A 14,286-nucleotide genomic window follows, 5' to 3' on the forward strand; every position below is an offset into this window, starting at 1 on the left:
GGGATGGAGGGGATGTGGGGGGCATGGAGGGGATGGAGGGGATGTGGGGGGGATGGAGGAGATGCGGGGAGCATGGTGGGGATGGAAGGGGTGTAGGGGGCATGGGGGGGATGTGAGGGCAATGGAGGGGATGCAGGGGGGATGGAGGGGATGCAGGGGGGATGGAGGCTCCCGGGGCCGCCCCCCTCCCCTCCGCCTCCCGGTCCAGGGCCCCCCGCCCGCCGCTCCCGCCCCGTCGGGGCCGGACCCGCCCCCGCGGCCCGCCTCTCCCCCCCTTCACCCCCCCATCGGGGCCGTCCCGGGGCTGGGCGAAGCTTTAAGGGCTGCGGCGGCGGCGCGGAGCGGAGCCGGAGCAGGAGCGCAGCGCCACGGACCCCCCCCACACACCCCGGTGCCACCACCGCCACCATGCCCCACTCGGTGGCCCTGCGCGGCCCCTCGCCATGGGGCTTCCGTCTGGTGGGCGGCAAGGACTTCAGCACGCCCCTCACCATCTCCAGGGTGAGCCGGGGGCCGCGGGGTCTGCGGGGTCTGCAGCCTCTCCCCCTGCTGCTGGGGGTCGGGGGGCTCCGGGGGGCGCCGTGCGCGGAGCCGTCGGGGGGCGCTGGGCACGGAGCCAGGCGCGGAGCCGTCGGGGGGCGCCGGGCGCGGGGCTGCGCGCTGGGGGCTTCTCGTTTGGGCAGCTCGGCTTTGTGCTTTGGGGTCGGGGGAGCGCTGGGTGCTGGGCGGAGGGTGCAGGGGTGCCGCTGAGCTCCCCCCGCTGGGCTGCGGGGTTTCGGGGGTTTTTGCTGGACGTGGGGGGGAGCGGGCGGTTCGCAGGGCGGCTGTGGCGTTGAGCTGCCCTCCTGGCGCACAAAAGCCCTCTGCCATCTCTTCGTTCACCGGCCAAAGGCGTGACAGAAAGTGGAAAATATTTACCCTGGGCTGTAAAGAAAGCTGTGGAGGAAGGCACCTTTAAAAGGACCTGGGGCTGTGTTGGAGCCCTGCAGTGCCCACTGCCCAGCTTTGTGGGGCTGGTTTTATTCCGGGCTGCCCCAACTCAGGTGGCCCAGTGGGGTTGGGTTGTGAAGGTACAAGGTGGAGAAAAGGGGGGGAGATGGATTTGGGAAGGACTGGGGTGCAGGCTGCTGCTCCTGGGGGGCTTGGGCACCCAGCTCTGGTGTGAGTGCCCCTGGGGAGGTGGGCACAGCAGCTCCCCGAACCCCCAGCCACGTGGGGTTTTATTGCAACTGAGCACAGAACCTGGGTGTCTGTACGAGCCTGCCTGCTGTGGAGAGGAACATCTGAATTTAGAGGAGGGAGCCTGCTCGGCTGTTACTTTGGAAAGTTTGGTTTAACGTTAAGCAAGAAAAAAACTCTGCTTTTGCATAGCCAAGCGCTGGCCCAAAGTGGATTCAGCAAACGCAGGAGGTGTGAGTATAACGCCCCTCTGGCTGGCTTTACTTTGGGCAGCAGTGCAGGGCTGGGGGTGCTGAGCGTGGCACCCCCTTAGCCCAGGCCTGTTGTAACCCTGCTCCTATTGAGGTGAGGGACGATGCTCTGAGAGCAGCTCCCTGACGCTGCTGGGGGCTGACAACAGCTGGCTCTGCTCCCACCACACGGAGATGGTGCTGGTTTGGAAATAATGCCCAAAGGGGCAGAATTAGGGAGGCTGGGGGTGGGCATGGGCTCTGGGAGCTGGGCTGTGCTGAGATGTGGTTGGGAGCAGGTGTGCTGCGTGCCCCCCTTTGATTATGGAAGTGCATGGGGAGGCAATTAGGTGAATTGATGAACCAGGAGCTGGGGGAGCAGCTCTGCCCATCCCGAGGCTGGTGCAGCCCCCGGACCCCCAGCCCAGCAGCGGGGAGGAGGGGAAGATCCGCAGGGCCGGAGACAAAAGCGTGGGAGGGAGCCTCTCTGCAGGCTGATTGTGGAGGCTTTTGGCTGACTTCTGCCTGGTTCAAAGTGCTTTTTTATTTATTTTGTATTAAAATGTCATTAAATTACAAACAGATACTCTAAAAAGCAGCGATCCTGGTGGGAGGAGGGAGCAGACTCCAGGGCTCCCACCTCCAGCTGCGAGCCCCAGCTGCTGACATGGGCCAGGGCTGGTGGCTGTGGGGCTGGGGTGGCTGTGCCCCTTCTGGGGATGGATGCACCCCTCCTGTGCCCTTATGGGGCTTGGGATGATGTGGGGCATGCGGCTGGGGCTGCTCAGCAAGCCTCCTGTGTGTGCGGGACCAGCTGATGCTGGCGGCTTGTGGGCTACAATTTGGGACGTGAGACATCTGAAAGCCACCCACATCCAGCTCTCGATGCCAAAGGCTGTCTGTCTCTTTGTAGCCCTGCTTCCAGTCACTTGTAAAACATGAATTCATCTGCGTGGGGTTTGAAAAAAAATATCCTCAGTCACCAATAGGTTGGTTTTGTCTAGTCCTTGCTAGGCTGCTACAGGAAACAATTTCTCTCCAGACCTGACAGCTCCCTGGCAGTGAGGGAGCGCGCTGCTTGGAGCTGCTTGCTGCCTGCCTGGAGAACCCTCCCTGGGTGCAGCTGCTTCTCCCAAACCTACCTGCGTGCTGTCACTTCACCCAGAGCAATCTTAAGTGTTGCATTGGTGGGACCTGACCCCAAAGAGGGGCTGTAGGAGGGGCGATGGAGCAGCCGGAGCTGGCTGCACGGTGCTGGAGCAGGAGGCACTGCTTTGGTGCCCAAGCTGGGGCGGGACAAAAAGGACAAACCTGGAAAAATATGGATTTGGCAGCAAGAAAAACAATGATCTCAAACAGTGCTGCTTTGGAGTAGGACTTGAGTGACTTACCAGGACTTGCTTTACCCTTTCACTCCCTGCAAAGTCCTGCGCTTGCGCAGGTGCAGCTCGTGGTGGTGAGCCCTGTCGCTTGCAGCTGTTTCGAATATGCTCATGAAGTCAAGAAATGATTTATTTGTCTTGAAAGCAGGTCTCTTCCCTCTGTGATTTGATAAATCTTAAATGACAAGTGGTAAAGGTCTGATCGCTTGAGTCGCTGAGAACAGCTGATGCTGAGGCCATGGCTTGAGCTGGAGCGTGAAGTGTTAAAAGTCTTTAAAATGAAATCTTGGGTATTAAAGATAAGGAAATGCAAATACAGATGGGTGTGCTTAGGGCATCTGTCTCATGTGGCCACTTAAAAAGCCAGCTGTGCTTGCTGTCCCTTTTTTCCTTGTTTCTTCCCCTGTTTTCTTGGTGGCCACAGAGAGTAGGACTGGAGGTGGTGGCACTGCCCTGCAGGGGAGCCTGGAGGGGGGACAGGGGACTGCAGCCTGTGGCTCTGTGCTGGGGAGGGAGCCTGGCTTGCTTTGTCCCCGTGGCTACAGCAAGTTAAAGCTGGGTGTAGCTCATCATGTAATGAGAGGTTCCTTCCCCTAGTGATATTTATAGGGGTGGGGGAATGACCCAAAGCACCTGGCCAAGGCCAGCTCTTAGGACTTGACAGAAAGTGGCTGTAGTACCTTGTTAATTTTCTGGTAGCTGTCAGCTGCTTTTCCTTGGAGGCTAACAACTGGACACTGCCTGTGCCTGTGGCACGGGGGCTTCCTGCTGCTTTCACGCAGGTACCCACAACGCTCCCTTTCAGCTCCCTTTCACCCGCCAGCACACCCAGCAGCAGGAGTGGAATAACTTACTCAGCTGCTTTCAGTGCTGTGCCTGTAACCACATCAGTAACTGCTGTGGTTCCGTGTGGGATTGCTGTTGATCTACCCCTTGCCTAGGATTAAAAGATAATCAGTCATTAGTGTAACTGGAGTAGCTGAAGGTATTAATCGCCCGAACTCACTTGTCGAGCTCTTAGAGCAGCCAGCGTCATCCCCTGCCCAGCTCTGCCAGCATCAGTCCAGAACTGCCTGGCTGAGCAGGCTATTGACAAATGGACTGTGAATCCAGTATTGGAAACAAAAAGTAGTTTTTTAGCACAGCTTTTCCGTTATCTGCTGGCTCCAACATCGGTGTACCTGCTGGTCTCTAGCAGAGCAGCAAGAAATGCATTTGTCAGCGTTGGCTTGGAGCTGGAACAAGAAATAATCGGTCTGCAGCCCATTACCCAAGTAGTGTGGTGTGGAGAGTTCAGGTTGACTCTTAAGTTTAAGCAGCTTTTATGTTTGAGCAAATACTTGCACCATGTAAGGTTGGGATACGCAGAAGGAATTCTGCCGATGGAGGAATTCCAATAAAAGTTGTCTTGTTCACTCCTCTGGGCTCCCTGCAGATCCCCCGGTGCCACGCTGGGATCCTGACCACTTGCACACCAAATGCATGCACCCCAAGCCCTGTTTATGTTATGGGGTGGCTCACGGGTCCTGTTCCTGCATGCTCTGGGCTGGGGATGGCAGAGCCCAAACCTGAAGCTGGGCAGTGCTGGGCACAGGGGGGTGGTTTGGGTTAACCCCCTAAATCCCCTAAATCCTGACCTGATTGTGTGAATCCTGACACTTGGCAGAGAAGGCAAGAACCAGAGATGCCAACAAAAGGAGCAGGACTTTTTCCTTTGCTTTTCTGCTAGGCCAGAAAGTTGTTGCCCTGGTTTTATATGCAAATTTTATGTACTTGATTGTTTATTAAATGGAAAAGGTCCACTTTGTTAATAGTCCCAAATGGACTGGAATAACTGCTCTGTGCTGATAAAAATCATAAAGCTACAGACACGGCTGATTTCTGCTGGCCTTTGGTATTTCTATTGTCTGTATAGAAGAACTAAGGGATCTTTGCTGTTTCTCTTTGTTGCATATTATTGTTGTAACGTAATGATTCAAGTGGGGTGATGTTCTTAAGTGGCAGGAACTAGTTGTGCTTGTTGTTGTTTTGTTTTCGTTAGTCTCCCAGTGCTTGGTTGGTTGGTGCAAGGTCTCAAATGAGAAATCTGTGCTCTTACACTTCAAGCTGTAGTGGTGCTTAACAGTTAATTTAACAAAGATAAGGGCTAACAGAAGTATGTTACAAATATGTTCGCTGCTGAACGTGTTCCATCACTGAGGCTTTATTTAATAACCGAGAGTGAAGTAAATGCTTGCGCTGGTTCAGGAGACAGTAATGGGAGAATAGGCTGGAATGAAAGGCTAATGGTAATTACCCTAATCAAGCACGCTGATAATCCCAAGTGGGAAACCGGGCGGAAAGAATGATTCACGCAGGTCCATTCATACGAGCTCTGACCTTGGTGCAAGTTTAGCAAAATAAACCCAGCACACCCTTGAAAACACTCAGGCCGCTGCCAGGTCGAACAAAGCAGAAGGTGCTCGGTGTAACCGGGGTGTTGAGCTTTTTGTTGTTGCTGCTATAAAACTGACATCACCTGCATTGTGAAGATGGAAAGATTGCCTGTTGGGACAGGTAGGCAGAGTCAGAGTTCCTTTGGAAAAATGTCTGGGTGTATCTCGCTCCATACGAGGATAAAGCAGAATAAAAGCTTAATAAAATGCTCCTGTTGATGTGGGATGCATGCAAGGAAAATATATGGAATGCTGCTTTTTTATTTTTTTTTGTTGCTTTATGGTTCAACAGGTGGTGATACATATAGGTGGTCCTGCTGGGGGTAGATCAGTCCTTTAATTTTAATACAAATATGTCATTATGGGTTATGTGGAATTAGTGAAGACTATTACAACTCGTTTTTTCTTGTAGCTTGGGGAGAAAAATGCATGTTACAAGTCTGCAGGTGTTACATAGTGAATCTCTGGAGGTGTGGATCCTTTTAAATGTAATATTTTAACCTAAATCGTTTGACTTCAGAGTTCTTAAAATGCATCGGCTCCTGGTTCTTAGATACCCAAACACTTAGCGAAATTATTTTTGTTCTAAGCCACCTGTGACCACAGGTGCTGGAGTGTGAAAGAAAACAGCAGATCTCTCAAGATCTGGTGGAGCTGATAAAACAGCTAAAACAAACATGTTAACAGAACACACTCCACTTGATTTGTTGTCAGTGCGGAGCTGCTGGATGTGTACTGAAGCAAGGCACTAATATATGTAGTGAAAGCTCGTTAATGTAATGGGTTTGTACACTGCCGTTAACACCAGCTCACAGTAAGCCCTGGCAGATAAGGGCTGGGAATGTTTGGCTTCAGCTTCTCATCTTGCTTGAGGTTTCTGTGCGAGTACCAGATTCACTGGGTTACTTGGAGCAATCACAAAAATGCAGAGCCACAGCGTGTCGTTGGAGTGGGTTTCACAGCCAGCAGAGACCAGGAAAAAAGAAACAAACGTTCTCACCATATAGAACGTATCTCTATTTAAAAAAAAAAATGCTGTGCAAGAGCATTTCAGCCAATAAATCTCCCAGATGTCATAAAGATGCCTTCAAAGCCTGTACCACACTCAATCTTTCTTGTCAACCAGAGCAGCAGAAACTTGCAGCTCAGATTCACACCCATTAAACCTTAAGTACTTTGACAGAAACACGTCTCGTGGGCTAACAGCAGAGTACGTGCAAATGACATCTTAGAGTACGAGAAGCTGCAGAAAGCAAAATACAGCTGATTAAATAAGATTATTTTAAACAATTATTCCTAATTATCAGTAACGGGCAGTGCATGGCTGGAAGAGAAACAGCCTTGAAGAACTAAAGCCTGTGTGGTTCGCGAACAGGCACTATGGGCTGGAAGCTCTGCTGGAAGGTTACCGTGCCCTGAGCCTGGATGCTGTCATCCCCCAAAAGCCAAAGCCACGGACGTTTCCCAGAAGCCTTTAGCACATGTAAAGCTTCCAGCACAAAAGGCCAAACCCTGCGAAATATCTACTGTGCACAAATAAACCAGGAGAAGGCAGTGGCACGCGGCCCAGCGGCAGCAGGGTGCATGATGTGACTGCCTCCTTGTTTCTCAGGGACCGAGCTGCAGGTTTGCTCCCTGCCTGAATTCAGACTGCTTGTGGTGAGCTGCTGCTTGACAGCACCTCTGCCACTCTCCTTTAGATCATAAAGAAAATATCTGCCAGGAAGATGGATTGAGAGAGCCCGTGTTTTAAAGGGAGCGCTGCGAGCACCCGGGGCCTCTCCAGAGCTGCTCCTTGCAGCCCCTGTGGCAGTCCCAGAGGTGGGCTGGGGGGCAGAGAGGGGGCTTCTCAGCAGGGCTGGCCACAGATCCTTGAATGGAAATGAGCTGCTGAGCATGATAAAGGCTTCTCTGCTGAACTGGTGTGCCAAATGGTGGCCATGGTGTGGCTCCTGGGGGACCTTGGAGCTGCTCCGGGCTGATCCACATCATGGGGTGTGCTGTCCCCCTGGGAGCACGGGGTGACCCTAAGTGTGGCAGAACCCAGGGTGGTGGTGGGCTGGTGCTGGGTGTAGCAGAGCAGCTCATCCCCAGCTTCTCCCCACCAAAGAGGGAGGAGAGGGGCAGCAGTGTGGTGGGGCTGAGCAAAGGGGGCTTCCTGCAGTCAGCCCCCTCCCATGGCTGAGCAACCTGCGGCTTCCTCAGCTGGCTCTTTGCAATTTCCATGTGGGTTACATGGCTCAATTTATATGGTTCAATTTGGTTCCTTGATTCTCATCCTCTTCCCTGTAGAGATCTCAGCCCTTGAGCTGGATTAGGACCTAAACTACAAATCTGATTCTAAATTTGGATTCGGATCCATCAGCACTTGGGGTAGGAAGCGGGGTTTTGAGTGTTTTGTCCTTCGTAATGCTTGTACTCTGCTTCTTTCCCTTTTATGCTCTTAAACGTCTTCCTTCTTATTTCTTCAGCAGTTAAATGAAGTCACATTATGTAAACAGTGCTCCTCGCTTGCTGTGGTGTGCAGCATGCCCAAGCAAAATCAAGATATGCTGGTCTCTTGCACTTCTCTAACCGCTTATATAAACGGATTGGCAAGGAAAGCATATTAGTTCAAAGAACAATGCTATGAAAAGCTGAAGAGAATCCCTGGAAGGAGTGGTTAAAAGATTTGGGGAATTTATCTTCATTAGTTTGCCACTTAACTCTTGGTCCTTCCTGTTTTAAAAGATATTGCTGCTGTAAGAGCATCTGCTGCCTTGTGGTGTGCTTCCTGATGGCAGGACGAGTGCGCTTTGTTGGAAAGCTGAGAACTTTATCACACTGTCTTGAAAGCCTCTCAGAGGCTTTAATCAGGCCCTTTTGATCACACTTGCAGAACAGAAAATTTCCCCTGACTTGCCTGTAACAAACTGCTATTGATTTGGTTACCAAGTTATGTGGTCTGTACAGGTTTGTGCAGAATTGTGCCTTTTAACCCATTAAATTCATAAAGATGGTTCCAATAATTGATGGGGTGAGCTTTTTTTTTTTTTTTTTTTACAGTAGCACTCTTACTGTGTTAATCTATTAATATAACTTAATATAACAAATTAAGCTTTTGCTTAAGCATTCATTGCTTCTGCTTATGGTACTGGCCAGTTTGAGCTCCCTTGAACAAAGCTGCTTTCACACAGAGCCGCGGGTGCCCTTCCCCTCCATGCCCAGCACCAGCCCCTGCCTGCACCCCACGGAGCTGGTGGTGCTGCACCCACAGCAGTGCTGGGGGCTCACCCCCAAGGTTTGCTCTGCCCTGCCTGCTCCTACAGGCCTGGCAGGCACCTGGCTTTGGTCTACAGGAGGGAAAGAATAATGCTGCGTGTGTTTCAAGAGTAAACTCCTCTTAGTGCAAATAATCTCACTTACCAAATGAGATTGCGCAGCTTCCAACACCAGCTGGCTTAGTGCAGCAGTTGCCTTAATGTGCATTAGTTTGTTGGCCTGGAGTCAGATGCTAGCACTTAGTAAATCAGCACGAGGCCCCAGCGGCCAGATAAGATAGCCACTGTTGGGTTTGGGGCTTTTCCCAGACCTGCTCCAGAGCATCCCCTTGACTGGGGATAGAGGGTGGTTGGTTTTTTTTGAGCATGGCTTGGCCTGGCGATGCCTCCCACAGTCAGTGCTGTCAGATGGGGAGCAGACTGCCCTGGAGAAGCAGTGTCTCCCAGCCCGATGGCAATGTGGTGGCCTCCAGGGCATCTCCAGCAGCACCACGCTGCTCTTGTGTGGCTTCTCCCAGCTCTGCATCAGCTGGTGTTGGATTAACAGCAGTGGGAAGCACAGGGTAATGATAATTAGCAGCCTAATTTAACTGGTAGCTGGTGTTCATGTCAGTGTGAGGGTCACTGCTGTGGCCCGTGGTCATCGCTGGTGTGGCTGCGTGAGCTCACTGGGCTTCCAAATGGGGCTAGATTCTTGCTAGCTGGGAAACAAGAACTTCTGGATAGCTTTATTGAAAATATTTAAAGGTTTTTGCTTTGGGTGTGCTTCTGCCACAGACTTGACTGCTCTGAATGTGTTATTGAGGCTGCTGTCAGCCCGTGGCATGGGCAGAGCTCTCCGGGATGCTGAGTGGCCTCGTGCCTGCAGGGCTGTGGCTGTGGGGTCTGCATGGTACAGCTGGGGTGTGTGAGACAATGTTTGATGTATTTATCCTGCTCTGATTCCAAATAAATCCATTATAAGACGTTTTTATGGTTGTCCAAAAAAAATTGTTAAAAATCCTGTGCTTTGGCACGTCGTCTTCCTTGGGCTGTAGAAGACCGGGGCTGTCCTCGCAGCCTGGCTGGAGCAGGAGCAGACGAACAGCCCCGATCCCTCCAGCGTGGGCAAGCTGGGGCAGGGCACAGGCACCACGGGACGTGGCCACACACCTCTGGTGGGTGATGTGTGCCCCAGGGGAGCTGGGGCTCTTGATTTGGGGAGCACGGGGAGAGGGGCTGCAGCTTGTCCTGGCTCCGGGGATGCTGGTTTCACCAGCCCGAGTCGCATGCCCTTGGTCTTGTCTTAATCTGTGTCCCTTTAGCCTTAATCCTACAATGGTTTGTCCTCTGCACCCACAAACAAAGAAGCCTTACTGCTGTCTTTGTAACCCTCCCTGTTCAATACCCGCGCCTTTGATGGAGGGCCCTTGTGAGAACACAGCTCCAGTGACTCACTGCGGGGTTTTTGCAGGGTTTTTAACCTCATAATATATCCAGTTACTCTCAAATTTGTGCACGCTTGATTCATGTCATGCATACCGTGGTTACAGCAGACCATGGCGCTCTCTGAGCATGAATGGGTGCCTCTGTTCAAAGCCCCGTGCCAAGGCCTCTCTTTGCTGCCCCGCGGAGATGTTAGAGCCACGTGCAGCACACCCGGCTGTAACCCGCATCGCTTAGCCACAGCCCCGGTGTGCACAGCCCTAGGTTTGTCACTAGTACACCTACAAAAAATTAATTTGTTCACAATGGTGGATTCTCAGCAGCAGGTTTTCCTCTGGAAAAGTGGCTGTTAAGAACCTGGAGCATTTTGCTTTGAGCCAACTGCTGCTGATGTGGGTGCTGGCTGCTGGCGGCTGGCTGGGGGGTGCTTGACTGAGCCCCCCTCCTGCTCTCTCCTCATTTATTTGTTAATTTGCACATGGTAATAGAGGCTCACCCTACCCAGATACTTGACTCCAAATGCATGTTCTCCTACAAAGATTACGTTTAACATTGCCTCCTTGTCCTTCTGGAGATCCTGGCTTTGGGGGAGGCTCTCCGTGTGGATGCTCACCGAGAGGAGCAGGTATGGCAGTGCCCAGGGCTTGATCCTGTATTCAGGTGCAGTGGCCCAAAGCCTGAAGGTTTTGCCTGTGGCATCTTTGGTGGCAGTGGCTTTGCACAGCTGGAAGTTGGGAGAACTTGGCTTGAAGCTCTTTAAACACTATTTGCCAACAAATACGAGCTCTGGACCTGACACGTTATTATACTGATTCCCAAGCTGCTGTGACACTGATGCTGTATCTCAAACTAATGAGTTCTTGGAGCTCAGCTCCGTTTCAAGCCCTCAGTCATCTACGTGGATATCATAAAATGCTAATATGAAGATGCTGCCAAAATAACTTGAAATAAACCAGAAACTAAAAATAGGAAACAGCTAAGAGCCCCATTTATGAACAGCTTATTCTCCAAGGAAGCTGCAATGTGGTTAAGATCAGTGCAAGGGGAAAAATCCGTCAGACATCCAGACAGCATTGAACAGACAGGAACAAAACGCAGCTGTATTGGGTCAGACTGAAGGGCTCGGAGTCCAAAAGCCTGCTGGCAGCGGTGGCTGAGTGGTGGGCACCAAGGGAAACGTGTGACAACATGCGGGTGCGTGGAGGTGCTTCCTTGGAGGAGCTGCCTGAGCTGCTGGGTGGCTTTCAGGTAGGTCTGGCAGCTTCTGTGGCTGCAGAAGGAGCTTTGTACTGGGTGAATATCATGTTTTCTTACCCAGGTTCAAAAAAAACAACAGGACAAATTAATTCCAGGAAAAAAAAAATAATAATCTCTCCGAGGTTAAAATGCCCTGTGTCAGAGCTTTGCAGCTAATATGTGCTGTGTTAAGAAATAGCTCCCATTGTTTGCTCTGGGCTTAATCATAGGGGAGCCAGGCTGGGAAGGAGGTAGCCAGGCAGGTTTTTGTGGAGCAAAAGAGCTGGCTGGAGCTATTGAAAAGCAAGTGGTAAATGTTGATTTGCTCTGACAACACAACAAAAGGCCTAATTCAGGCTGTCAGTTCTGCTTAGATGCAGAAGGTGATTTGGAGCTCCTCGAACACCTCCAGGTCTGTGTCTGGGTGGCACCTGGAGCTGTGGTGGAGGGGGAGCGCTGCTGCCGGGGCGGTGTGTGCCAGGCTGGCCTGGGGGTGCACAGGGCTTTGGGTGGTGTGATGGCCAAACCCTCCACAAATTCCCTCTGAAAATAAGAGCTTTAAAAAGCAAACAGGAGGAAAAAGGTGAAAGCAGACGTGTGCATGACTTCTTCTTTAAGAGGCTGCCTATTTAGTGGTAGCATGGGCTTGGTGGCACCACGACACAGATGGCCAGCACCTAGCAGCTAACCAGGCAGCCTGAGATGGGTTACCCTGTGCGCTGGGGGGAGGTGGAGGATGCAGCAGGGATTCTGTTTTCTGACTCTTGTGTTTTATTCTGAAACCAAACTTGGTGAAAATGGGACTTCTACCAACTGACCCTGCCAGGAGGCAGCCTCTGGTCTCGGGGCAGGCAGCATCCTCTCTGGTCCTCAGCACACCTCTGGACGTGGTGAGGCACGGAGCCATCATCTGAGGCAGGACTGCACTGGTGTAAATCAAAATTAAAGGAATCAAGGCGCTGTTACACTAAATACAGCTAGGTACAGAGGGGCAGAAAGCCACTGTGCTTTGAGCCATGTGTTGGGTCAGCAGAGGGGTAGCAGATGCTCTGGGTGCCCGAGGAAATTGTTGAAGGACACACATGTAGTTATAAAGAGCTTAAATAGGCGTCTTTACCTGTCCTGTCTGTGTTGTATCACTTTATCCTATTGCAAAAATTAAAAACATACTTGGGCTGATGTAACCGAAAGGGTAATTTCTCCATGTTTTTTATAGGCTGTAGGTTTGGCCTTACGTCTGACCACAAATGGTACCTGGACATGTCATTAGCTCCTCAGGAAAGACGTTAAGTTTTATAAGGCTTTGGCATTCCTACAAAAAACAGTAGGAAAGGGTTGTGGATGCTTGATGAGCTGCGTTATGTTCCGTGCAGAGCTGCAGAGAGACAAGTTGTTTGAATAATGGTCAGGAAAAACTGATGTCAAATGTAACATCTCCCCAGGAAGCAATTAGGGTGACTGCTCTCATCTCTAAATTACGTATTTATCCAAAGCAGAGAGTTTCACATACTCCTCAGGGACTGATCCTTAAAACATGTTATAGGGCCTGCCAGCTACAGGAGCTTTCTTTAAAGAGGGCATTGCATTGTTCGAATAAAGAGGTTGGATCTGATCATGTCCTGAGGGTGACAGAAAGCTCGTGCACCAAGAGCCAGCACCTGGTGGCATCGTATCCCTGACCCTCAAGGGTGCAGGGATGGCCCTGGCTGTGTCGCAGCTCTGGTAGCTGCTGTTGGCGTTGGCAAAATGTGTGGGTCTCCAGAGAGAACTTGTTTCAACCTGCTTGTTTCAATGGGTCTCTTTAAAGCGAGCGTTCTTTTAAGTAACCCTTTTGTGTTCTCCTGCCTAGATTAACCCTGGAAGTAAAGCAGCCCTGGCAAACCTGTGCCCAGGAGACATCATTCTGGCAATTAACGGGGAGAGCACGGAAACCATGACGCACCTGGAAGCACAGAACAAGATCAAGGCGTGCACGGACCAGCTGCTGCTCTCCGTGAACAGGTAGGTGCTGCACGCCGCTGGCTGAGGCTGCAGGTGCCGTGTCCGTGTTACTGAGAAACACCTCTGTGGGCATTTCTGTGCAGCCTGTGACACCTTCCCATCCTTTTCAGAGCCCCTGCTCCTCAGCAGGTCTGCTCCTGGCTGGTGGGGCTGCAGGAGAAGTCCCAGTGCTGCTCCCCTGCCCTTCCAACGAGGGCGGCTGCTGTATCTGTCCGTGCTCCTTCAGAGAGGGAGATGTGGGAACAGGACAGCCTTGGGGCTTTGGTTCCTTACGTGCTCTGTATCAGCTTTGCCTGACACTTCTCCAGAAGGCTTGCAGCTGGCCCCGGAGCAGGCATGCTGTTAGATCCAGTTCTTGATGCATCCCAGCAGCCCATGTGGTGCTTGTGTGGGTTTTAGAAACAGTGAGACAGACTATTTCTGGAGGAACACTGGTACAATAAATGGATCCAGGTCACTTACACATGTCTGGGTTCTCATTTGCACCTTGCAAGGCTCCTACAGGCTGAGTTGGGTCGAACCCTTCAAGGCAGTGGAGCTCCTATAGACAGGACCAAAAATCCCACCTGGGAGAAGCCTCCTGTTCGATGTGCTCCCACCTATCATTTTCCCAAGTGCCTGTGCAATTAGTACACATTTGGAGGTGCTGCCAAATACATGTGAGGTTTTTGTTTACTTCTTTTACCATTTCAAAACAAACTGAAGATTTGTTTTTCTTTTTTTTGCTTTCTGTTGGAATTAATCTTTTAGCTGAAGGCTTCAAGTGTGCACCACAAATGATCTCGTCCCGCTGAGTGCTCCTTATAAGGCTGACACGGGACTGTTATCTCCAGTAGATTCAAATAATTTGTACTAATTGCCCACTTCAGATTAAAAAGGCATTTCCTGCTATAAAGAGCTGTCACTTGCTGTTTATACTTCTTTTAGGAAATATGTAGATTCTCACTGGAAGCCTGGTCCCGGCCCATGGTTGCAGCAGCCCTGCTCTGAGCACAGAGCACTGCCCCAAATGGGAAACCTGGGTTTGTTCTGGGGTTTTGTGAAGCAGGGTCTGCAATGCCTGGCTGCAGCAGGGGCTGCTGAGCTCAGCCTGTGCTGTGGAGGTTGTGGTTGCTTCTCTGGGGAAGAAAGGGGAGGG

The 14,286-nt window shown here is 51.5% G+C and overlaps 1 protein-coding gene across 1 annotated transcript in view; it reads left to right on the forward strand.

Annotated features, from left to right (window-relative positions):
* Window positions 1-382: 382 nt before the first annotated feature.
* Window positions 383-14,286, forward strand: part of PDLIM4 (PDZ and LIM domain 4) — a gene marked incomplete at its 3' end in the record, with an annotated part of 39,362 nt that continues 25,458 nt past the window's right edge. The window contains exons 1-2 of the mRNA XM_084295269.1: window positions 383-501; window positions 12,997-13,148. Of these exons, the coding sequence (XP_084151395.1) occupies window positions 409-501; window positions 12,997-13,148 (245 nt within the window). The 5' untranslated portion in view covers window positions 383-408. The remainder of the gene's footprint in view (window positions 502-12,996; window positions 13,149-14,286) is intronic.

The sequence above is a fragment of the Netta rufina genome (genome assembly GCF_964035555.1).
Source record: "Netta rufina genome assembly, chromosome: 14".
NCBI lineage: Eukaryota > Metazoa > Chordata > Aves > Anseriformes > Anatidae > Netta > Netta rufina.